The sequence below is a fragment of the Peromyscus californicus genome, unplaced genomic scaffold, assembly GCF_007827085.1.
Source record: "Peromyscus californicus insignis strain IS unplaced genomic scaffold, ASM782708v3 Scaffold_22__1_contigs__length_63687245, whole genome shotgun sequence".
NCBI classification, from domain to species: Eukaryota; Metazoa; Chordata; class Mammalia; order Rodentia; family Cricetidae; genus Peromyscus; species Peromyscus californicus.
The window spans coordinates 33737425-33764414 of NW_026294525.1; the positions used below are offsets into that span (position 1 = coordinate 33737425).

The 26990-nt window shown below is 42.4% G+C and overlaps 2 protein-coding genes across 10 annotated transcripts in view; both read right to left on the reverse strand.

The window, feature by feature from the left end:
* Positions 1–26990, reverse strand: part of L3mbtl3 (L3MBTL histone methyl-lysine binding protein 3) — a 114778-nt gene that overhangs the window by 51863 nt on the left and 35925 nt on the right. For all 9 annotated transcript variants that reach the window (XM_052751238.1, XM_052751242.1, XM_052751236.1 and 6 more), the window contains 6 exons: positions 24982–25066; positions 23364–23455; positions 21054–21158; positions 16113–16248; positions 14299–14390; positions 11737–11888 (listed from right to left, as the gene is read on the reverse strand). In XM_052751238.1, coding sequence (XP_052607198.1) covers positions 11737–11888; positions 14299–14390; positions 16113–16248; positions 21054–21158; positions 23364–23455; positions 24982–25066 — 662 coding nt within the window. The remainder of the gene's footprint in view (positions 1–11736; positions 11889–14298; positions 14391–16112; positions 16249–21053; positions 21159–23363; positions 23456–24981; positions 25067–26990) is intronic.
* On the reverse strand, positions 11227–11646 carry LOC128118521 (60S ribosomal protein L35a). Its single transcript, XM_052751243.1, has one exon. It carries the CDS (start codon positions 11588–11590, stop codon positions 11258–11260), a length of 333 nt encoding a protein of 110 aa, XP_052607203.1. The 5' UTR covers positions 11591–11646; the 3' UTR covers positions 11227–11257.

Consider the following 26990-nt stretch of genomic DNA (forward strand, 5'->3'; position numbering starts at 1 on the left):
AAGCTAAAATTATTTTAGCATATCTAAGGCTCATGGTCACTATCAAAAACCAGCATGCTAGAGTACCTACAAAAATCAGGAAACTTGTAAGGGGCCGTGGGAAAGGCAGTGTTCGAGGACAGAACATGTGTGGTGTGAAGAGGAAAGTGGGTAATAGAGCTAGGAGGGTTAAACGGAGTTGGGGGGGCAGGGGGGGCAGGGCGGGGGTGGGGTAACAGAACAGGGAAGGTTAACTAGCGCTAAAGAACTTTAGAACTCCATGTAGGAATCTACGGCTGCAGAGGCTTCCTGCAAATTAAAATCACACACACACACACACACACACACACACACACACACACACACAGTATAAATGGCCTTATCCTATAACGGGAGTGTGGAATGCTTCTAGATACCATAGACTAACAGAAGGTCCCCTGCAAATAAACAAATACAGAAATGGTAACAGCATGCTATCTCAGTTACTCCTTAGAATTGCAGATTCCAGAGTATAAAACGAGGCGCTTCTTCCCTTTGTTGCTTTCTCTGGCCCATCATCCTCACTATAATTAAGTACAGATTCTTCCTATCAGCACACAATGCTGGTGCTTTGGATTCCTTGCTCCTCACCCCACTCGTTCTAAGAATTCCCTACCTCGGCATGCAATGTATTTCACCCATTTATCTGCTCACTCATTCTTTTAAGTGTCAAGTGAGGACAATATGTCCAAACTTGATTGCCAGGCACTGGACTGACCCTGAGGAAATGGCCACCGTACATTAAGTGTAAGTCCTTGTTTCTGTGGCACTTACAGCCTTGGAGAAAGGAACTGTAGAAATAAAAGCCCAGGATCCCTGAAGATAACAATTCAGAGGTGCTCAAGAACCTTATATAAAACGGTGTGACATTTGGATCTTCTGTATGTGCATCACCCCAGGATTACTTAAAATAGCTAGTACGATGTAAATATTACCGAAGTGTTACGGGCGATTATATTACTTTAAGCTTGCACGTGTTCAGTACCGTTGCAGCCATCACAGGCCTAAATTTATGAGCTATGGCTGGCACAGAGGAGAGCAGACACGTGAAGTAAAGGCATAGGTGGAGACTCCAAAGGCGCTCCTCTATAGAGGCTAGTCTAGCCTCTCATGAGGCAATATTTGAGCAAATACTTGAAGGATGTGTTGAAAGAGAGAAGTGAGGCACTCGAACATAGAGAGGAAACTATCCTGGGTAGAGACAAGTCCAAGGGTTCTGATGAGGGGATCCTAGGAGTGCTGTATCACAGACAGGGAAGGACAGACTGAAGGAAACAAAATACAAGATGATGTCAGAATGGAAGGCCACTTATTACATAACGAAGTGGAGGATTTTAATCAAGACTGAAGTAAAACATTGCGGAGGGTGTTAGGCAGAGGAGTATCTTAGCCTGATCTGTGTTTTAAAGGGAGAATTTTAACTATTATGCAAACAGTAATCCTTCCTGGAAGCAAGAGGCAGTTACAAGGGGACACAAATGGATCACAGTGACCTGGACCACAGAGGAGGTCGTGAAAACAGTGATCGGGTTTAGATGAACAATCTAAACATAGAACTAAGAGCATTTGTCAGTACATTGAATATAGGATGTGATCGAGAGGAAGTCGGGACACTACAAGGTTCTGGGCATAGGTAACAAGAATGTAGGGGCCATTTCCAGGGCTAGGAATGGCTGTTAGCAACAGCTGGGACATCCCAAGTGGTGACTGAACACTCCTGCTGTCGGCATGATTAGCAAAAACGTGTTAGACAAACAAGAAAGAATGTCAAATAAATCATGGACATGAAAGTCTAACGTTCACACAGAAAGAAGATTGGGGGCCTGGTATCCATTTGGGAGTTATCAGCAATTGGGATGATACTTAATCCAGGAGCAGACCTGAGACAATCCAGAGAGAGAGAAGGGGGCGAAGCCCATGTCAGATGCCTAGAAAGTGAAGTAACAGAAGCAATCAGCCGGATGCAATGGCTACAGATCAAGGGAGAAGCGAGGGCTGGTCACGGGACCTGTCGGCAGAAAGGTCTCTAGGATCAGCGGCAAGAGCACAGCCCAAAAGCGAGAACAAATGGGGTTCAGAGAGAACGGAGAGGAGGTGATGGAGACAGTGACAGCAGACTTAAGACGCCCAGTTACAAATGGAAGCAGCAGAGTGAGGCATCAGAGAGCAAAAGCGAAGATTTGTTTCACTGCTGAAGTTGGAAAATTGAAAGACACGGGGTGGGGTATGAATGAAAAAAAGAAACGAAAAAGGAAAGGACATGACTGGTCCCAGGTTTCAGGACCAGATGAATGAAAAAAAGAAATTAAGAAGGACATGACTGCTCCTAGGTTTGGTGGAGGAGAAGGTTTATTATATATATATATGTGGGAGAGCATAGCCAGAGGCAGGGACATCTGGGAGAGTCCAGAGTGGACATGACCCTGAGCCACGTGAGCGGGGCGGGGAGGGGGAGGAGAAAGAGGGGAACCAGGTGCAGCAGCCAGGAGGCCCCAAAGAGGAGAGGTAACCAAAACTGCTGGATTATATGGGGAGCATCTGTGGGAAGGACAGCCCAGCCCCTGGGCTGGAGACATTTAGGGGATGGGGAGGGGCCGCCAGCCATGAGTGCCCCATAAGGGACTGAGGAATTCAGGGAGAACCTGGAGGCCAGCACCTGCTTTGATATGTTAAATAGGCACTTCAGCCATTATCCCAGGTTTGAAACCTAACAGGATATATATGGGGATTTTCTATTTTCTAGTTTAAGACTACTTGAAAATAAAAGTTGGGTTTTTGTTTTGTTTTGTTTTGTTTTGTTTTTAAACAAGGCAAGAAGTATACATTAGTTAAAAAAGAAATAGCTGCTGAACAAACCCCCGTGACGGGGGCATCCCACATGCTAAGGCTACATCGGGTTTTAAAACGAACTTCTCTTCCCTCGCGTGTGCACCGGTAAGAAGGACTCATCAGAGAGGGTGATATACTGGTGCCCAGGAGAGGTCAAGGAGTCAGTGGGGGGAGGGGGGACAGGGGAGCAGCTGAGCTAGTCAGCCAGGCGGAGAGCGGGAAGGTGAGCCAAGGCAGGTGCAGGAGGAAGGCGTCTCTTCTCACTGTTTTTTTTTCTCAGTTAAATAAGAAAGGAAACATCTGTTTGGAGAGGGGACAGAGTTAGAGTGTAAGAAGTCTGAGAGAGGAGAAAGTCAGAAGGAAATGTAGTCTGGAGGAGTAGACAAGGAGAGAGAGGCAAGGACTGAGGGCCCAGCTGGTGTTGACAGCCACAAATGAAAAGTCACACCAGTCAGCATGGGGTGGCCCTGTCTCTAGCGCAGACACGGTAGGCAGGAAGGGGATTCGACCTGCACTAGGATACAGGAAGAAGACAGAGACTGTTTTACAGGGGGCCAGCTACAGTAAATATTACAGAATACCAAGAAGCCCATCGGCACACCACAGCATGGTTCTATAAAAAATGGTTAGAACCTTTCCCCCTCTGTGCTCTCAAAGATAACAAGTTTCTGAAACCTACATACATACACACACACACAAGAGAGAGAGAGAGAGAGAGAGAGAGAGAGAGAGAGAGAGAGAGAGAGAGAGAGAGAGAGAGAAGAAGACAGACAGAGATGAGAGAGACAGACAGACACCAGACCAGACCTGACACTGGAGTTCAAATATACGTCACATGTCAAGATACTTCAAAACAGCACAAGATACTCCACTTTCGAGAATGTCAGTACATAGCCTATCAAAAGACTGTAAAGCCGGGCGATGGTGGCGCACGCCTTTAATCCCAGCACTCGGGAGGCAGAGCCAGGCGGATCTCTGTGAGTTCGAGGCCAGCCTGGACTACCAAGTGAGTTCCAGGAAAGGCGCAAAGCTACACAGAGAAACCCTGTCTCGAAAGACCAAAAAAAAAAAAAAAAAAAAAAGACTGTAAAGTTATACTATAAAGAAGCCAGCTTTGAATAATCTTAAAGCAGCATTTCCTGGAGGTGATTAGTTACGACATCGTATTTTATCAGTAAACATGGAACATGACTGTTCTGCAAAACTCAGCTTGGGAAATGGTGGTCTAGAGATCACTAGGGTCCAGAGTCCAGTCTCCCTTTCTATCCAGATCCATTGTGTCTGTACTGAGAGAGGCTGGAATCTCAACCTGACCTTCTCCATGGGAAACTAGAAGGTAGAACACCAGGAAGTAACAATGACTGGAGGTAAGAAAAGCTGGAAAGTAGTAGTAAAAGCTGAAGAACTTTCTAAAAACTATTTGGAGTGACTGAGATAAGTATAGTCACCACCTCCCAAGTCATGCTCCTCAAGGGCACAGTGTTCAACAGGAACACGCTGAGAAGACAAAACCACTATTGAAAGCTGCTTTTTACTTCAGGAGAAAATACTTGTAACTTCAGGCTGGAGAGGTGGCTCAGCAGTTAAGAGCACTGCTGCTCGTCCAGAGGACCTGGGTTCGATTCCCAGAATCCACATGGTAGCTCACAACCATCTAGAACTCCAGTTCCAGGGGACCTGATGCCTGCTTCTGCCATCAGGGAGCTTGCATGCACATGACACAAAGACACATATGCAGACCAAACACCCATGCACATAAAAATGTCAAGTTGGTCTATTTTCATAAAAGACTCTTTAACATACAACTCCTTAGGATGGACTGTTAGAATTACATTAATAGGGTTATTTGGATAGCCTCAGCTTTTCTTCATCATTTTGGTTATGGATTTTTACTGATGGTGTAGTCCCTTTAAGGAAGTATTTCTACTCCAGCAGCTTGTATGGACTAGTCTGCTGCCCAGGTGCTACAAAAAGGGCTGTTTGTCTGTCTAGAATAAGAACCATGTTGCCGGCGGTGGTGGCGCACGCCTTTAATCCCAGCACTGGGAGGCAAAGGCAGGCGGATCTCTGTGAGTTTAAGGCCAGCCTGGTCTACAGAGTGAGATGCACGACATGCACCAAAACTACACAGAGAAACCCTGTCTTGAAAAATCAAACCAACCAAACAAACAAACAAACAAAAAAGAACCATGCTATATTCCCCTCCTCCGAACTCCTCATTTTAGGAACCTCCGAAGCCTGCTTTTCCCAGATTAGTACTCTCATGTTGCATCAGATGCAAAAATTTTAAAGCCGAAGCTACGTTCCAAAGTATCAATTGCCATGTATCCAGACAGAAGCTCAGCAGAATCATGTCACAAAACTGGAACTTACATCTTCCTTCTGAAACAACGTTTTTTTCCTCTCTCAACCAATCTCCTTTTAAAAAGAGTACTGGAACAATTTTCTTTTAAGTTTACATTAAATTATATAACTAATGCACAAAGCAAAATATTGTACATATCTATGGGGTAGTATGCAATATTTCAATACATGAAATAATTATTCCTTATTTCTTTCTAAAATATTGTTATGTTATATTATACTAAATAGATGGCTATGATGTTTTAGCAATTTATATTTTCTCTTTACAATAAAAATACTTTGTAGGCGAAAAAAAGGAAGTATTTATAAATAGCTTCATAAAAAACGAAAAAATAATAAATACACACTCATTTAATTATTTCCTCTGTCAATCAAATATAACTGTAAAGTGCCTGCCAGACCAATGGTTTATTTCAAAGCAAGAGCAATAAATATCACTAATTTTTGATTATACTTGATTCCTCTATAAATTACAGTTAAGGAAATCTACAGCATATTATGTACTGCCTGAATATTACATAACACCTTACTCATAACCATAATTGATTAAACTCACCATTTAAGAGAAAGTCACCGTCTCAATAGAGAAAGTAAGAATAGCCTCCTCTGACCTATTTTTCTTATACTCTGTCGGTAGCAAACAACACCTCACTCAGAAGTTGGAAGGCTCCAAACTCATTTCTTTTGCCACATCTTAGTCCCATCTAGTGTTCAAAGGCAGAAATGTAGCAAAAGGAATAATAAGGAACTAACAGCAAATCACTTTGACCCGTACCTCTCTATTTCGAGCACTTGTGTTTTTACGTGTGTCATGTCGGAAATACATTGCAAAACTCTTTAAGTGAAAATGAGTCACAAAGTCTGCTATGATCCATTCGGATCAAGACTAGTCCATTCTGAAACACTCAGAAACAAAGAAAACAATTCACACACACACACACACATACAAAACCTCATTATTTATGATTTAACAATAAAGAGAGCAAGACATGAAGGTCATGTCATAGAAATACAGACAGGCTAAGTGATTACCTCAGCCCCCAAGGTTGGAAAGAAAGAGATCTGTTTTGTTGGCAGTGATTTTGAATCTGGCCTTGAACTTGCTGTGAAGTTAAGGATGGCTTTTATCCCCTAAACCTCCTGCCTTCACCTCCACCTCCCATGAGATTACAAATAAGTATCATCATGTCACAGTCAAAAACTACATAAAGTCATGTACATATGCAAGGCTAGGCAGAGAGCTAAGCCAGAATATTTCCAGGAGCTTATGTAAGGTAAACACTGAAGTCTCTTTCAAGCAACAATGGTTGCAGATTTGTAAGATACGCCGCCAACCTCTTCCACTGCCTCATCCCACAACATGATTGCCGATTTGCTAACCAGGACCTGACTGCCCAGCCACCCATCATATGTGAACTCTCTGTTTCACTAATAAACTACAATTTTCATCCAGCTGAATCACCTCGTTCTCTCTTCCATCCCTATTTCATACTAATTAATGTGCTTTTTGCTGAGAATCTCTTGATAACACGGTTAAGTTAGCAAAGATCAAAGGGATGCCATTTAGTCACCCTGAGATCAAACTTTTGCTGCTTCTTTTTCCGGGCTGAGAGAGAAGAAGCGATGAGTGTGACCAATAATCTAGTCTCAGATACTTTCACTTTCCCCTTCAGAGTGGTTTCAGCCTTCCTCCAGCCAAGAAACCATACTCCAGACACTCTAGGTGCAGGGACCTCACCTCAGAAGATGACCTCACCACTCCCCTTTGGCACAGTTTTTCTACTGAAGGTCCCTTACAGCCATTTGCAAACCGGTTTCTGCCCCTCAAACTCTTATTTGAATCCTTGCAGCATGTGATGAGGAGGCATTTGCTGACCTCTTTGCAAGGGGCAACTCGGGCTTGAGGTAAGTAATCTACTTAATAAGCAGGTTGCCAACTTCTACACACCCTACCCCCGGGGCCGAACACAGGCATTCTTTCCTTGGTCAGTGATTCTCCATCTTACATGTGCCCAGGCCTTATTGCATGGTGTAACTCTAACCTCATGTCTTCTGAGACGTCTTTCCCTGTGACCCCTCCAGTGAGGCTGAGTCAATCCTTTACTCCACATGCCACAGAAGACAGCAGCAACTGGTTCTACTAATTAAACACTAACCACCAACGACTGGGGGCGTGTTTCTCTCCTACCCTAGAACACTTGTCCTCGGGGCTGAAGCTCAAGACCATCTGAGCCTCATTCACTCCATCTCTTCCTGTCAACATCGACACCCAGTGCACCTCCAACTAAACTCAGTAATAAAAGACCATCACCTTTGATAGCACTCTAAGACCGAGGTTACAGATACATCAATATTCCATTAGGGAGAAACAAAGTCATTATTATTCTCAATTCATAAATATAAAAGAGATCTACCTTTAAAAAAAAAAGTTTGCAGTTTACGTAGGAACAACTGGGAAAAGACTGGGAGGTTTCTTATAAATCACTAATTTGATGCTTCCCTCTCCGTAGATCTATTCCTTGCTGACTTCTGCCCTTACTCACTGAGATGCCACACTAAAATGAAATCAAAGTGGCTGAAGCCGCAGTTCTAGTCACCCAGGGCTTTGTGCTGAACATGCTAAGTCTTGCTGTCATGCTGTCCAGAATCCCCAAAGACAAAGTTGCCAGAAAATACCATTTCTTACAAGGAAGAATATTTCCCAGCACCTAAGGGGAAAGAAGAGGTGACTATTCTCATTATAGGTTCTGTCCCTGAAGCCCAATATCAGACAGCAGGAAGGTAAGAGGGAAAGAGGCTGTGCGTACAACAGGCGGTAGGTAGGGTACAGGACTCCCAAGGTCACTGTCACAGGGCAAGACAATGCAGAGTTTCTTCCATCCTGTATTCTTGCAGAGGCCATTTCAGTTTTAACTAGAATTTGATCTCCTTGATGGAGACTTCCATAAAAAATTACCTAACTTTATACTATGTGCCCTCAGTCAAGATGCCCCAACCAACTTGTCTTAGCTTGTTAAACTGCCTACTTGTGCAAGCCCCCTCCTCCAGCTAACCACTTGTCTTAGCTTCTGTTAAACTGCTTGCTTGTACAAAAACTCCCCTGCAGCTGTGGAGCAAGATACCAGAAAGGAGCTTTGGCCTTTAAAAACCCCTTACCCCAAACACTGGGTGCTACACTTGGGTCCCTGAGTGTACTCCCAGCCGACTGGAATAAAGACTTTCAATTGGCCACAAGATGTATCTGAGTGGTTATCTCTGGTGGGATCCCTGTAACAGTCCTCACTTTCCTTCTGGCATCTTTAAAATAGTTTCTAGTTTCAATATTCTGTGATATTTAAGGTTATTTCTAAGTCTAACAGTCATTAAGAAACCCAGAGGTAAAGCTAGTTTATTTCTAGCATATACTATTTTCCTTTCCTTTTATGTAGTCCTGCATAAATTTTCATCATGTTCCTCTTTAGAAGGAAGAAATACTTTATTACAACTAAACATGTAGTATCTCGATGAAGATAGACAGATGCATGCTTTCCATTTGCTCTGTGTAAGATGGAATAGAGTATCCCTATCCTATTCAAAGGAGGGTAAACACTCTCATTTCAAAACTACTTTGAATTGAAAAAGGAAAGGAAATCTGTAACCTCAGTTACACACAAAAGTCATTTATAAAAAAAAAATTCAAAGACTAGAGAACTGGAGAAATTCCAGAGGACTTAAGCAATTTTTAATGTACCTTAGCTACACACCAGGGAAGGGGGCACACTTTCTTTTTCTGACAATTAACATGATTTCATGTTAATAGAGATATAAATCATCTTCAAAGGACAATTCCAGTCTAAAATTAAGGACATTCGTTTATGCTTTTAAAAGTGCCAAACCAGTAATAAGAGATCAGATGTTCACTTTGCTCTTTCTCAGAAGGAACCAGGGTCCTTTTTGTTTATTCACCAAGGTACCTGACATCAGAGAAAGTGCCTGTACCAAAGCTTCCCATGGTCATTACTTCATTCCAGAAATCCATGTACAGAGGCAATGTCATAGCAAAGAAGTAATTACGGCTTTAAAACACTATGATGTGCTGGGCATGGTGGCTAAGCCTTTAATTCCAGCACTTGGAGGCAGAGGCAGGATGATTTCCGTGAGTTTGAGAATAACCTGGGCTACAGAGCAGGTTTCAGGATAGCCAGGGCTCTATACACAAAGTGACCTTGTCTCAAAAAACAAACAAACAAAATAAATAAATAAACAATGATGAAGAAAACAAAATCACGGTGACACTTATGTGGTCAAATAAACATTAATTAACTACAAATAAACATTAATTCATTGTGTCTACAGAGAACAAAAGAGCAAGTAAGGCAGTTTTTTGTGGGGGGGGCTAGGGTGATGGCTCCGGGGAAAAAGCATTTGCTACACACACATGAAGACCAGAGTTTGGAACCCCAGCACCTACATAAAGCCAGGTGGGCGTGGCAGCCAGCCAGTCAGTAATCCCAGCACTCAGGAGACAGACAGGGAATCCCCCAGGCAAGATGGCTAGTTAGACTACTGAATCACTCTAAAGATCAGTGGAAGACTCTGCTTCGGAAAACAAAATGAAGGAACCCAGGAAGACGCTGACTTTAACTTCTAGCCTCCAAATGCAAACACACACACACATACCCACACAAGAAAACACGTAAATTCAATGATTGCCCTTCTTAAATAATTCAAGTGAAACTGATATCTAAAAATTCAGTATGAGGATTATTGATAGGTCTACTGAATATACATAGTAAAATGTGAACTCTAATGGGTAAAGGCACTTGTCATTAACCCTGACAACCTGAGCTCAACCCCTGGAACTCACATGGTGGAAAGAGAACCAATTCCCAAATGTTGTCCTGTGATTGCCATATGCACTCCCCTTAGTAAATATAAACGTATGTAATAAATTTTTGAAAAAGAAAAACTATGAAATATTTACACAAGTTAATATTCACTTCATAACGGTCCTATTGCATCTGAGATGTCTCTAAAATATTTTTATTTCACATGTTCTTAAGACAGAAACACTCCAGAGATGTTCTTCACTATGAAAACTAATTCTAGTAATCAGCTGTGAAATCAAGTGATTTAGGTTTAGGCTGGGGCTATAGTCCAGAGGTAGAGGACTTGCCTTGCATACACAAGAACCTGGGTTTGATCCGACATCACATCCATGAATATAAAACTCAAATGCTCTGTTATAATGATTTTAGTATAATTTCATAGTATGGTGTTTTTACTATTGGATACAGTATATCTAAAAATGTAAGAACTAAAAATAATGTTCTTTAATTGGTATCATTTGTATTCAGCTACCTGAGTGATTCAATTAGCTAAGTATAAAAATATAGAAAGATGATCAAAATAAATTTCTAAACACTTACACAAGACACTCAAGAGGAAAGTAAGTCTGTGAATGCATGCACATGTAGGTCTATGTTGGGAATACAGGGACACAAATTTCAATTCTATGTTATGAAGTCAAGTCAAACACAAATCCTGAGTTGTCTGAAAGGATGTTAATTAGAAGCAACACATGGGACAAGCAAAAGCTTAAAAATCTGAAATAGGAAAAAGTGGAGCAGAACTTTGATCTAATCTTGCTTTTGCTTTTTCTTTTTCTGTGTATAGATATTTTGCATGTATGTCCGTGTACCATGAGTGCAGTGCTCACAGATGCCAGAAGAGGGCATTAGAACTGGAGTTAAAGCAGGTCATAACCTGTCATGTGGGTGCTGTTAAATCAGCTCAGGTCATTTGGAAGAGCAACCTATGCTCTTAACCACTGAGCCATCTCTTTAGCGCCATCATTTTTATTCTTTCAAGACAGGGTCTCATACAATCCTGGCTGGTCTCAAAACTCCCTAGGTAGCAGAGGATGACCCTGAATTTCTGATCCTCCTGCCTCACCTCCCAAAAGCAGGATGACGCCAGCCATCCACACATAGTTAGAGCTTTTTTGTCTTACTATAAACTTCACATTGTTCCGTATTTTTTTTTTTTTTTATTTACTTTCATTAGTTTAAATCCGGGAAGGGTACAGCATCACACGGATTCTGTGTCCGATGGCCTTTGCAGGAAGGTTGCTTCGGAATTTGGCACGAACCATGCCACTGTTTCCATGGGCCCGGGTTACTTTTCCCCAGATAACTCTGGTTTTGTTTGGTTTGCCTCCAGGTGTCACTGTGTTGTTTTTTGCTTTATACACATAAGCACATCTCTTGCCCAAGTAGAATTCAGTTTCATCTCGAGCATAAACACCTTCAATTTTAAGAAGAGCTGTGTGCTCTCTCTGGTTCCGGAGACCTCGCTTATAGCCAGCAAAAATGGCTTTGCACCAAAGCCTTCCAGACATATTTGCCTTTTAGAAGTCCTGTTCCCAGCAGGCCTTCACCGGCGCCAAGATGGCGGAAAGAGTGTTCCGTATTTTGAACTGTGTACTCACTTTCCCTACATAAGCATTACATTTTCAAAAGCACACATTAATGGAAAGTGTCTCACCAATAGTCATAGCTCTCATCCCAGTTGTCAAAATGGACCAGGAACCGATTGTCCACCATGTCTGTTACCGTGGCAACACAGATGAAGGAAGGGTTCTTTTTGTCTACAGCCTCAAGCTTCATTCCCACTCGAAAGCCTGATGGGATCGCTGTCTATGGAAACATGCAGATTTAATTAGAGATAAGCACACTTCACAACAGTGCGATCTACAGACTCTGTACCCCAGCTCCAAGGACAGGCATCCATTGCTGTAGTCACCTAATATAAAATGCTACGCCAGCCTCACAGTGGGGTTGCTGTGCACCGGCAACAATAAAAACGAAGCTCTACAGTTACATTCAATTAACTATCTGGGCCTCAGAACTGTAACAGCGGCAACCTGGCAGAGTTTAAAATAATTACTTTCAGTGTGTGTTTTAATACCTTAGTTATACTAGGCAGGCAAGTTTTATTCACCACATGGCCTGATTGTCTAGCCTTCTTTTCCTCGATTATAGATTGGACAATAAAAATTATTTCACACAAAAGGTACACTTAATTGGGTAAAAAAAATGCAAAGTCAGTACAAACTCGCTTCCACCTCTGAGAAGATCTCTCCAGTACTGTACAGAAAGTAGGTCACCATCATATACGAAAAGCTTCAAGCTATTACAACTGTGGCTTACTACTACAGTTTTTATTCACAGCAGCAGCAGCAGCAGCACAGGAGCTGGCTGTTAATACACGGGGTCATTAGGACTATTACGTATTTTAAGGCAATGCACAGATTACCAGACATCTGGGATCTACAATGAAAACATTAGAAGTTCACTAAGCAAGTGCCTGAGTGACAGTCATGTGTAAACAACCCTTACAATCTTCTGTGGAAAAACATTCTAATCTCAGAATAAGACACTTGAATATTCATTATGTTAACTACGAAACAATGTAAGTCATTTCCACCCTCCAATAAAACCCCTTCATTTCAAACTGAAGCATACAGGCACTATTCTAATGCTTTAAGCAAGCCCGCTACCTTTCATTTTACAGTAGAAGATTAAAGTGAAAGTAAAATTATATGGCTACGGTTGCAAAAAATGTAAACAAGTATATCTGAAAATGTTGCAAGGCCTGAGTGAGTGAAAGAGTGCAAATAACCTATAGAAAACTTACCATCTATTTGAACCCTGAAATTATATATCATTTATGACCATAAATATCTGACCATTCTGATGCAGAGAATCTAGAAATAGAAAACTTAATTACCTCTCAAATACCAGCAGACAGCCTGAGATTAGGCTGAATGCTAACCATGCCCAGAATGTAGTGATGGTTCAAGGCAGCTCATCACACCGAGATGGAAGTCAGCATCGGAGGAGCAGCCGTGGGGCAGAGACAGCAGGCTGCTGAGTTTCCAACCAACTGACCTTCCTCCAGGGAAATGTCTTGTCAGAGAATATACACTGACAAGGCAGTATTTACATTCCAGTGATTAAGCTGTCTGCCCAATTAAGAGATAATAAAATAGGCTGACCGTATTTTCTCTCTCTCCTTTCATTCTTATTTCAACCTAGTTTATGTTCATTTTCATCAGAGAACATTTCTTCCATTAGATTTGCATCCTCAAACCAGCTCCCTGATACCACGGTCTGGATGGAAAGTCCCCCCCCCTCCCCATTGCAGATACTTTCTCCATTTGGAGGGAACCCTGATAGTGATGCTGCTGTCTCTTAACCTCTTACTCCCTGCTACCTAAAGGATGAGCCTAGGAGAGGAGGATGCTGCACTATTAAGAGAGCCAGACTGTGGGCATGTGTTCTACTCTGTCTGCTGTGGCTCCAGGGCTCTCCGGTGTTGCCGGGGGTAAGGTGGGATAGAAAAGAAAACCTTTCATTCCAGGGCTCAGAATCAAGAGACTCATTTGTCTGCAGTGAAAGGTCGTGTATGTCCACCCGTCTAGTCCTTGTCAGCTATAAGGATGACATTTTGTTTGCCCCTGCTCTAATTAGATCACATCTTGGGGAAGGAAAAGCGTAATGCATAAGTCTCTCTCTGATATGCCATGGGAGGAACCCCGAATAAAAGCAGAAGGACAGCAAAGAAACAGACAATGCCTGCACATCTGCCTTCGCTTTTGCTACAGCCACCCCAGCAAACAACAACGCTATGAGCTGCAATACAGGCACGGTGGAGTCCCTGGCGACCTCCTGCCTGCAAACTCCAGCAGGGCTGTATCCATCACACTGTGAGACTCCCATCGGAACAGCGCTCCTAGTGAGATGACAGCAACAGTACAATATTCCAGGCGATACAATTTTTATGCATCTTAATTGTAAGTCGCACCTGGATTTCCTATTATGTTGTCATACCATCCAATAAGACAACCATAATATGGCTATAAAATAGATATTTCCTCATGAAGAATTTAAGCTCATTTCAAAGTTTAATTAAGACACGTGAATTCCACTTACCAAGGCAATAAAATTTATTATAGTTCCTTGTTATCACTTGTGATTTATCCTATGAGACACGGAAAAAAAGAATCACTCCTCCTGAAAGGAAAAGTACTTTGGAGACACTTACTATGTTCTGATTTTCAAATAATGACTTGGGAGCAGCCTGGGCTTTGCACGTCTTCAGGTAGGACTGCCAATTAAATTCTTCTTCTTTATACCCTAGAGCGAAAGCACATGCGGACAGACTTAGGAAATGCACGAAGCATTATCAGCTAATTCCCAGTCCTACTCTGCCTGTAGCTGGAACATGTTCAAATCAAGCAACCAAATGCCTTTTTTCAACACATACAATTTAATCCACAATGGATAACTCTCTATTTTTTAGATACAGGTTGTGTTTACCTTCAACAAACTTTGTTATTATTTTTAATTCTAAACGGATATGGTAATGGACGTAGAGAAGAGGAGTAAGGAAGCAAATGTATTTTGAACCTTCCTCAGAAGTAGGACTAGTGAATGGGAGTTATCATAGTCCTCATTCCTCAGTTTCCCTCACCTCGTTTACTTTGAGAGACTAATATGAACAAATAGGAAGTTGGGAAAAAAAAATTTAGTTCTTCAAAAGAAAAAATGGGGGGGGGGTGTGTGTGCGGATAATCCCAGGTTCATCAAGGGTTTTGATAAATGACAGTAGGAGAAAAGTCCTTGTCTAACATTGCCAATTCATCAGTCAGCATCTCCTTATGAGAAGGGAATTCCTAGATGGACTTTTATGCATCTCAAATGCCATACTGTCTTCAACTTTTAGTTAGAATGCAGGGATGCTAGCCTACTATACAATAACCTCTTCAGGGCTGGAGCATAGTTCAGTGGTCAAGCTCTTGCCCAGCATGTGCAGGGGTCCTGAGCTCCATGCCCAACATTGCAGCGAGAGTGGACAAAAGTATCCAACTGATAGCTTGAATTTTTGACCTCCCAAAAAAGTTAAAAAGAAGGAAATATTATTAAATACATAGGGGATGAGCTGAAAGTGATAATATTTGTTTTTTTCTGGGGGGTGTTTTTTACAATTATAAAACAGGTTTAAAAAAAAAAACAAACAAACCCTGGCAGACTGTAATATAAAGGGTTCTACTGGGTATGTTTGTGTGTGCCTATCTCAACACTCAGGAGACAGGAAAGCGGTGAAGAGTTCATTTTGAGACAAGGCTTCGTGTCTCAAAAAAAAAAAAAGTAAAAAGCAAAGCACTCCATTTTAGCTAGGGGCATAAATCAGTGTAAAGCACTTGCTTAACATGAATGAAATCCTAAGCTTGATCCCTAGCACTGAAAAGTAATTATTATTAGCCCAACTATATATCTATGCATGGTAGCTTTCAGTACTATATTTTCTTCTGCAGTCTCTAAAATATCAAAACGTATAATTTCTTAAGATACTCATATTCATTCTCTCTCTCTCTCTCTCTCTCTCAGGTCCTGACCTTGAACTCACTTTAAAGCCCAAACTGGCCTCTAACCCATGATTTCCTACCACAGCCTCCCTAGTACTAGGATTACAGGTGTGTGCCATCATATCTGGCTTCTCAAGACTTTTTCATATAATGAAATAGCAGTAAAACTAATGTCTCAAATAATTTTATTCAATGCTATGTGTATATACGTGTATGTAGTTACACATATATACAGATAAAACAGAACTGTATGTAAAAGTTGTTTATAGTCAAAGATTATTATTATTCAGGTTTTAATCTATATGAAAATATGTATATGGAAGTAATTCTCTTAAATTAGATTTCTTTGGCTTTAATAAACATGTTTTACATTATGAGCAATAAACTTGACATAATTTTCATAAAAAAATAACTTCTAAAAATTCCAAGTTAGCATCTAAGAAAGTCAGATTTTACTGAATTCGAAGCACGAAACAAAAAGTAGCAGTACCTTTTGGAGGCTGGAGCTTATGGCTAGTTTTCTCACACCACCCCACCGGGTGGATGTCCAGAGCATCTGCATTTACCCAGAAGTCATAGCAATCAGAATATCCATCAAAGTGAAGCTTTATCCGATATCCACAAACCTGAAATAGGTAAGCAGGTTCAGTAAGTTAAAATACACATACATATACACACATAATAATAATAATAATAATAATAATAATAATGATAATAAAATAATAATAATTAACTTAGGTATCAGGTATGACATATCCTTAGTGAGGTTAAGGAGATGGCATTGTCAGGAAGGTGATTGCCACACAAATGTGAGGACCCCACAAAAAGCTGGAGGCTGAGTGCAGAGCTAGCACTATGACCCCCGCAAAAGTGCAGAAACTGTAGTTACTGCCATGGAAAGGCCTCTAAAACAGTCTGCTAAAATTCAAGTGGCAGAGAAAATTATACAAGGTGAGTCAGTCTGTGAGAAAACCATGTGTGCACTTACATATATGTTGTACATCTCCTTCTAAAACTGTACGGTCATTTATACACATAATTACATATATATATATATATATATATATATATATATATATATATATATATATATATATATATAAATTCATAAAGTCTTGAAGAACATGACAAAATACTGACAATTATTACTTCTGGGAAGTGAAAAATCAAAAAGGAAGGAGCCAGGTGTGGTGGTACACACCTTTAATCCCGGCACTCAAGCAGGCAGATCTCTGTGAGTTCGAGGCCAGCCTGGTCTACAAAGAGTTCCATGACAGCCAGGGCTACACAGAAAAAATTTGTCTCAAAAAACAAAACAACAACAATCCGCTCCTCTTAAAGGGAAAGAGCAAAGAAAAGGAATAATGTCCTGTTTATGTTTTACATGTTATAGCCCAGCAGTGGGATCAGGATCCGTCCCTGGTGCATAAATTGGCTTTTTGGGGCCCATTACCTATGGGGGGAACACCTTGCACAGCCTTGATGCAGAGGGATGGGCTTGGTCTCCCCACAGAAGACCTTACCTTTTCAGAGGAGGGACTGGAGGGGGGGTGGGTTGGGGGGCAAAGTCTGGGGGTGGGTGGGAGGAGGGAAGAGAGGGGAATTTGTGATTGATATGTAAAATGAATAAAACATTTCTTAATTAAAAAGAAAAAATATTCCCATAGAAAAAAATGCACACATATATAGCATACACAAATTCACAATTAAGCCTACTCCTCCCAGGATTTAGAGTCCTAGGCGACACTGAGGTCCCCGGGGAATGCAATTTCTCAGGAAGGCTGAGGGATACTCCCACCCCCACTGTCTCAAGCCCAGAGGGAGCTCAGGGGCCTCTGGTCTACCCTGTCTTGCAGACAGCTGTCTCTGCTCCCCTCCTACAAGTGACGCCATTAGGTAGTTAGTCATTTATAACCCCTGTGGTCACAGTCCTCCGAGCTTGTCCTTCTCAACTCTCCTGTCCTCTGCAATTCTGTGCTTTGGTAAACAACCTCCTATATCTTCAGCCTCCCTGCCTAGAGACTGCCTTGCCTTGAGGCTTTCCATTCTCCACAGTTGACTCCTGTAACCTCTTCCTCCAAGGCCTGGGCCACAGGGTTACACTGTCCTTCACCCTGATCATCCTCAGTCCTATACTTCTAGAGTTAGCATGTCCCCTCTCATTAAGTCCCTGAGTCCCAGCTGAGACCTCCTCTCCATTCTGAAGACTTACATAGCTTTCTTTCCTGTGTCAGACATACACTCCTATGGAACTGGTTTCCACCAGGAACTATCAAGCCTTTCAACTCCTACGTTAAAGGTCTAACACTCGGAAGAAAGCCTCCGTATTTCCAATTTCTGGCCCACTTCTTCCCAAGATTCCAAGAGTGTACCCATACCTAGCCTAGTGAGTACTTCTGGGAAGGAAAAAATAAATCACTTTTCATTATTCATATGTTCTGTACCTATGAATTCACTCGCTTGTTAAAATTCATTTCTAACCCAAAATAATATGCTTGGTGCTGGTAGAGATGTGAATACAGAATGACAACAATATGTGAGTCACCCAAGATCCAGGTTCCTAGCAGGGACTGGCCGGGTCTTCTTGTTGGGACTGTCCTCCTATGAACAAGTACCCTAGAGACTCTCTGTTTAATACCGTGTTTTCCACATCTTCAGCCTTTCTCTTGGTCGTTTCACTCATTAACCTCTAAGTGCCCAGAATGCTATGATGTACCTAACAGAGGAAATGTGTGTGTTATAGGAGCTTTATTCACGTGTGCACTGATCTGCGCTTGTTGATGAATGAGAATTCAGTTTTAACACAACAACAATATAATTAATAAGGAGTCATCAAACAAAAGCAATTATGTGTGCTGACCAAAGCATTGTGACCAGAGGCTCGTAGGAACCTAAGCCTTCATTTCCTGCAGGAGCAATGGTTTCCGTGAGCTAATCTGAGGGATTTAATAACCTGGAGGAAGAAGAATGGAGTCACCAGAATCAACCACCTGGTGGTAATCCCAGCACTCAGGAACCTGAGGCAGGAGGGTTTGTGAGGCTGGATTCTGCATAGTAAGACTGTTAAAGAAATCAACTATGAAGGAATGCTGGGCTGTCTCCACTAGCTTCCTTTCTCATTATTATTCATGCTAATCTCTTCCGCCTTGCCACCCCCCACAGTTATCTCCATTTCTTTGACAATTGTTCAATACCGAAGTCAAAGAAGTTACCCTGTCAGCTTCCAACAGGCAAGCCTGCTGTGCTCAGGACGCCAGCCCTTCCCCTTTCCTCCTGTGCAAGCCGGGAGACACTGCTCCTTGGAGACACTGCTCCTTGGAGCAGGGCCCGGAAGCCCCCAGGTATCAGGACTCCATCTGCTCTTTTGCCCTCTCAGGGCAGGGGGTAGATTGAAATAAAGACAAAACTGTTATTCAGTCATAGGTAAACAAATCCTCACACATTTTTGGTGAGATTTAAGAACTGATAAACCTAAAATGGCCTCAGCAAGAAGAACAGGAGATGGAGAAGCCGCTGCCCTGCCTTGCCCAGTCACGCATGCAGTAACAGCAACACGTATCAGAAACAATGTATCCATAACTTTTCATTCCGTCAGAAACAATGTATCCATAACTTTTCATTCCGGAGTGCCAGGGTTGGTTCTTACAGATACACAAAAGCAGAAACGAGAGAAGATGAAGGGATAAAAGACTTCATTCAAGAACATAGTTGGTGATGTTGGGGGTAGGGTCAGGGTCCCACTATGCAGTCTAGCTTCAAATTCACCATCCTCCTGCCTTAGAGTAAGAGATGCCCACCTAGTTGAGATCAATATGCAAGCAGGTGAAATGAGCAAAAGCAATCCTGTGGGACAAGTGTTAGTCAACTAATAACTGCCCACATTCCAGGTTCCTCCTCACCTTCAACCAGCTTCAACTTCCAATAGTCATCACTAATGGCCGACCACTAGCCTCCATCTTTGTATTTTCCCTATGCGCATGCTCCATACTCCACCCCCCCACCCCAATAAAACCCAGCATCATAGTCTGGTTTGCTGCGGTCTGTTTTCCATCCCTGCTCAGAGGCAGCCATTTTGGTCCCCCACCCCCTAATAAATCTCTTGCAGGAGGTCCATTGCATGGTGTGATTTTTGTGGCATTCCTTGGCCCCAATCTCCAAGATACCCTTTTGCAGCAAAACTCTTTCAACAAGAGCCCATGGTAAAAAACTAAATATGTAGATAGGTCACAGAAGGAAGAGGCAGATTATGCAATTTGATGTTCAGAGAAGGCATCTACTAGAAGCAAGCAGTAACTGATAAGGGTGATGCTTTCTGGGATTTAGCAAGAGGTGGATGGGACAGAGATCGGTACTCTTAGACTCTGAAGTTTTCAAGAAGAGCAAACAGCTTTTATAATCGAAAATCTACAGTAAGTAAAATAAACCTTCAAAAAACAAGAGTCAGGGGCTGGGTTTATAGCTTGGTGATAGACTGGTTGCTTAGCAATGTGAAGCTCTGGCTTCCATCATCAATACCACAAAGAAGAAGTAAACACAGGAGTTAAAATCCACCCCTCCCCCCAAGGCCCTTTCTCTCACAGATAAATCTCTTAAAAGCAACCTAGGTTTACTGACTCAATCCTGTCTCCAGATCCATCCCTTAAACACTGAGGCCCAGGACACCAGGGGCCCAGGACACCAGGGGCCCAGGACACCAGGCTTCATCTTCAACAACAGCACCTGGCCTTGCTCCTGCTCCCTCCCAAAATCTACAAGACAATCAGTCAGCACAGGGCGCACAGTATGCTCCAGGTAACTATAGTTACCGTGACCACCTCACACAATCATGGCACTCTCTGTGGTCTGCAGGAAGCCAGCTTCTTACAATCCAGTCACTGAAAGAACTCTACAAAAACGGAAACTAGTGCCTACACCTCACTCCTTTGGGGAGAAGATTTTGAAAGATCCATAAGCCTAGTTCAGTGGAAGAAGTAAGGAGGCTGCCACAGGAGGAAAAAGAAATTTAAAAAATACTCTTAGCAACATAATGGACACAGTGTGTGTGTGTGTGTGTGTGTGTGTGTGTGTGTGTGTGTGTGTGTGTGTTGCTTCCTTCCTTTTGTCAAGGAACATACAGTATGGCAAAGTCTATGGAATCAAAGACGGACATCATTTCAAACCCTAGGTCCACCACCTTGAGACTGTGTGGCCTTAGACCGATCACTTGACCTCTCTGGTTTCATGTCCCTCCTCTGTGAATCAGGGCTGAAAAAAAAATTATATGAGCTGCACAAGACATATCTCACAATGATCAGGAGAGATAATACACATGAAAAACACTGAGCATCCTGCCTCACAGGAAGTGAACCCTCAGCCAAGGACATTTCTTCCTCATCATTACAGCCCCACAGCCATCATTTTATTTTCCAAGCAAATACAAGGCAAAGCTCACCTCAGCCACAGTGAGGACACAGTACACAGACTGATGCTCCGGGTCCACACCTTCTAGCTTCATACCGACTTTGAATCCATTTTTGTTGTATGGGAAGGACTGGTGCTGTAATACAAAGTAACAGCAGCATTGTAGAACCACTGAGACTAGCTCAAAGTGTGAACAATTTCTATTCTTACAGAGCCCTTAGGGCTACGGATAGGACTCAGTGGCTATGAGCTTCCCCAGCGCAAGTAGGGCCCTACGTTCCATCCCTACCATCCCAAAGATGGATCTCACCAAACATATAGATTAATAAACAGTTCCTTAAAATCCCAAAAGGAAAGGGCTAATGACAGATGAAAAATTCCCAAGGGCTACAAACAAGTCATGAAAAAGAAATCTCATGATTTATAGCCTGTGTCTTTGACAGGTTTGAAGAGACAGTCAACTCTGCCCATCAGAATCACACAAGATCCATTTCCCGTTAGATTGGCGAAGATCAAAAAGCTTGATGGCTCTGTGCTGGAAGGCTCCATGAAGGCAAAGTTGGGCACAGACCACTAGAAATGAAAGTCTGGACAATCAGTAGCAATTTCATGCTATCTACAAAAAGCTGAGCCTTCCTCGGCAATTCTGACTCTAGGGAATTACCTAACGGAGATATTCATAGATATGCAAATGTTAGGTGTGCAACCACATTCACTAAAGCATCTACCAAAAAAAAAAAAATTAAAAATATGCATTTGCCTGTAAACCAATAGAAAGCAACTTCAATTTTTATGGAATAAATGTGTTTAAAATACTATGGCTTATCATAAAAAGAAAGATGGAGGGAATCAATGACCTCAAATGAAATAATCTCCAAACTATAAAATTAAACAGCAAGTCTAACAAAGTATGGGCCAGCCATTGCCACTGTGGGTTTTTTTTTTTTCCCTTTTTCTTTTTTGGTTTTTTCGAGACAGGGTTTCTCTGTGTAGCTTTGTGCCTTTCCTGGAACTCACTGTGTAGCCCAGGCTGGCCTTGAACTCAGAGATCTGCCTGCTTCTGCCTCCAGAGTGCTGGGATTAAAGGCGTGCACCACCACCACCTGGCGCCACTGTGTTTTAGACAGGGCAGGGAGGTGCTTATATTTGCTTATGACATTCTAGGAAGGAAACATAAGAACTAGCATACTGGCCCCTTCAGCGGAGACAAAGCTGGTGTTTAGAAGGACAAAGTCACAAGGGTCATACTTTATTGCCTTTCAGTACTGACACTTTAAATCATATGAATGTATTACTATTCAAGCAATTCATAAAAATGTGAAAAAGTGGGGATGGAGAAATAGCTCAGTAGTTACAGGCACTTGCTTCTCTCACAGAGGCTCCACATTTGGTTCCCAGCACCCACATCAGGTAGCTTACAACCTCCTGTACCTTCAGTTCCAGAGGATCTGATGGTCTCTTTAGGCTTCCACAGGCAACCACTCACAAACTCACATACATTATTAAAAACAAATCTTTTTTTAAAAATGTGAAAGGCTATTCTGTAAAGGACCCAACTCATAATTATCTGGAACAAGTTGTAATTACTAATACATTTGCATGAAAATTCTCAATGCTGATGCACTCGCTCTAATGTTCGCTATACTTTCCTTTGTTCATTCATAAATAGAAAGATAGCCACGGGAAGTTTACAATACATTAAGTGATTCAAATGAAGGGTCAGCAAACTATAGTCTGTGTGTCAAATCGTGTCCACCACAGCTTTGTAAGTAAGATTTTACTGGCACACAGCCATTCCTGCTAATTTACATGTTATCTGTGGCCCCCTTCATGCATATTATGTAACAAGCTCTATTCTTATCAGTAATACATCTGGCAAACCATTTTAAATGTTTCTTAACAGGATGCAAATCTCAGTAACTCACTTTCAGTCCCTCCTAATCAGACATGATATGGATCTACTGGTGTTTCAGTAATAATACTCTGATAATGAAAAGTGAGTGAAAATTTGGGAAAAAATTGTAAGCACCTGTGAGTGTGTACAGTGTTGTAATAGCTGCCTTGAGGGATCTTCCGCATAACATTCTCATGAAAAACAATATACCTGGGTTGGGGATTTAGCTCAGTGGTAGAGTGCTTGCCTAGCAAGTGCAAGGCCCTGGGTTCGGTCCTCAGCTCCGACAAAAAAAAAAAAAAAAAAGAAAAAAGAAAAAGAAAAAAGAAAAACAATATACCTGAAACATTATCCCACATCACACTTCCTAAGCAGATAATGGAAATGACCATAGAGCTTTCCTGCTCCTTCGCCCTTTACCCACAGTGCTTCTAGAAGGACTCATACCTCTTTGAACAGCTTTGCAGGAACTGCCACAGCCTTCTCCTCCTCTAGGTAGGATGCCCAGCACCAAGTTTTCTTGCCTTTAGGAGGCAACCCTGAAAAACAGTATACCAAATGATGGACTTTCCAAAGCTAAGAAATGAATGAAATGTTCCAGGACATCTCTCTTGCGCAAATACGATGCTTTCTGGCTCTTCCCTTTCCACGGCTGATACTTCTCTCTTTTTCTGGTTCCTCTTCCATAGAAACAAGAACTGAGACATGAACTGTGGCATAAATATCCACTTGATGAAGACAGAAGAAAGTGGAAGAACTTGGAATGCACGAAAAGCCCGGGGGGGGGGGGGGGGGGGGAAGCCCAGAGAAGCTACAGGAAGTAAAATCCTCCAGGAGCAAGATGTTTAAGGGTGCTGTTTGTTTCTTTGGTGTCTAGAAGCTGAAGACCGAGACAGGGCTGGTGCACTGAGTGAGTCGGGACTATCTGCTCATCTTGGAAATGTGGTGAAAATCATACTCATTAAGTACAGAAGCTGCCTATGTAATAAAAACCAGAAGGATCTGGATTAAATGTGACAGACAAAGAGCTGGCACAAGAGAAGGGATGAAACAGGTTGACCAGTAGCAACACTGGAACCGCTTGTGGGTTCATTGCGATGTGCAAAGTACGCAGGCAGTTCACACAGGAAGGAAACTGAAACATTTAAGGGAAAAAAAAATGACTGGAAGGACAAGGTCTATAAGAGCCGAGGGTTTGGAATTTCATCCAGAGCAGGCATTAGGAGGAGAGAAAAGAAAGGCTGAAGAACAAGGACATTTCATGTAGAGTAACTACGGGATTTAATTTATTTCCCTTAATCACGGAAACAAACAAACAAAAAGGCCATCTGAAAGGATGCAGAAGTTCTGCTGTGAGCTAGAGACAGGTGGAAGGAAATGTTTACAGCTCCTTCTGGGGGATTAACAGAAGAACCAGCAAGGAGTGCCTCCAAGCGCAGAGAGGGAATGATGGGTCACTGGATTCACAGCCCTGTCTTTCAGGGAAGAGTGGAAACGTGCAGGTTGGTAGCTGGGCTGTGCTGGTCAGAGTGACCTCGATCAAAGGCCGGGCAGGGCAGATGCATTGGGCTATGTGTGCAAGGCTGTGAGGAGCTTCTATGGAAATGACCCAAGGTCCACACCAAAGAAGAAGAGTTTATCCAACGAAACAGCAAAGAGGAAGAACTGAGAACTGGACTTCCCAACAGAATCTGGCGTGGCCAAGGAAAAGAAAAAAAGGGGGATCACATGGGAAGAAGACAGCACAATAAAGTTAACATCTTGGGAAATGAGCAAGAACAGGGGTTTGGGCAAAGGGGTAGAAGCAGGAACTACCATCTTGATGCATAAACCAGTAAATGAAAGAAGGTATTCCAAACATGCATGGTAACAACTTGAAAACTAGCTACTGTTCCTTTTCTAAGCTGCTTTCTCTAGCCTTTGTTTTTATGGAGGAAACTGCACCAAAGAGAAACTCAAAGGAGTGCTCTGTGGTGGTGTGGAGAAACATAAAGACTGAAGCTGCATCTCTGAACTCAGTTTTCAGGGCCACCGAGTCAGCACGGTTTTTACATCATCAGCTCACCCTGCTTTAGGACAGTCGAGTCCCCGCGTCTTTTCCTTCTGGCTCTCTGGGAGCCTCTCAGGATCCGTCCATCTTGTTTGTTCTCCTACAGCAAGAAAGGAAAAATTTTGGCTTCACAAGTTCATGAAATTGGTCTCAAGGAACACTTAGAGGTCTGTCAAAAAGCTTTCTGCTGTTCATATTTGCTTCCTAACTTTTAAAGCAGTGATAGGGTCCACTAGAGACCTTGTTGCTTTTGAACTGAGCCATTGGCAAAGAACATTTCCAATTGCTCTCTGAAAGAGTACAAGCCCCGCTCCCTCCTCCTTAGAATATGTCCTGATCTTAGCTCTATGAACAGTGTCCTGCTGTTCCTTAGATCTCTTTCTTTAGGTCTTTTTCACAGGCTCTCTACTGATGTCTACACCCATTCAACCCCTGCTCCTCTCTAGCCCATAGGTTTTTAAGGTCATTTCTTTGAGTGTGAGGAGGGCTGTGAAGGACATAAAGTGGTATTGAGATCAGAGGACAACCCTGGGTGTCATTCCTCGAGCCCTTTCCACCTCCCTGTTAGACAGGCTCTCCTAGGGACTGGAACACTTCATCAGGCAAGCTAGGCTTCAAGCCAGTGAGCTCCAGGGACCCCCTTGTTTCCATATCCTCAGCACTGGGATTAGAAGCAGGTGCTATTGCACCTAGCTTTTTATAAGGTTCTGGAGATCTAAACTTGGGTCCTTATAGTCACAAGGCAAGTACCTTACTGACAACCATCTTCCCACCCTTCAAGGTCATTTGTATGCTAAATAATTTCCCCCTACATCTCTAGCTTCCTTTCCCTGACTCCATGTGTCTGTGTTTGCCTACCTAATGACTTTGAGATGTGTAGGTAAGAAGCACAAGAAACTCTGCACACCCAAAGGCCTCCTGAGTCTTTACTCCACCCTTGCCTTCACATTCCAGGCATGTATTCAATCCAGGAATTTATGATTCATAGAATCCCTGACTCTTCCCTTTTCTTATATCCTCACAACCCTAACTCTAACAGAATCACCTAACCTCTATCTTACTCGGCCCTCTGACCTAGCGATTACAAGAATATCTAACTGGTTTCCCTGACTCTACTCCTGCTTATATAGGTCACAGCAAACTGGTCAAGCAAAGAACAAGTCAGACCACAGCAGCCCCTTGCCTTTAATTTCCCAGGGTCTTCCCACTACACTCAGGAAGCCATGAAGTGGCCCCGACCCAAATCACACTAACCTCCGCTTCCTCATGCCCCTCTTCCCTAATCTGTGCACCTCAATGACTTTTGAGAATGCCCTCCAACAAAACGTGCTGCAACTGATCCCACTTTAGGTATTCTCACTCAGAAGTTGTATTGTGCAGAGGGCTGAATGCGCATAGCAGATTCCTCCTGACTGTTCACATCTTAGTGTTCCTGTCTTTTTAGGAGCTCTCCCCTAAAATCCAATCTAAACCAATCAGTCAGTCCTAATGCTCTACTTTAAATACCAGCATAGCACTACTCAGGACAAACTGGCATCTCTCTGGTTCTTTTTGTTTGTTTATCATGTCTCCTTAGCCAGAACACACTGTCTTCATGAAGAAGGACCTTAATCCTGCTACACGTCTTATTCACCTCCACATTCCCAGTCCATTGAATAGCATCTAGCAGCTAACAATTGCTCAATAGTTGATCTTGGGTGAAATGCTTCAAGACCTCAAAGTCCTCTGTTCCTGTAGAACTACTAATACCTACTTCAGGGTGAAAGTAGTTACATTCCAATGAATGCATGCTGAATGATATTTTTCCCTAGACACACTAGATAGTTACATGTCATTTCCTATCCACTCACATAGTTCATGAGATCTGTCTACAATTTACCAAAATTGTATTGGCATTTTGCTGGTAAGAGAATTTGAAATTCATCTACAAAACTTAAGGTTTGATTGTTGCTTCTCATCCCAGTAATAAATTTCAGGACATCCAACTTCTGAATACTGATGGAGGGATACTGTTACTTATGATT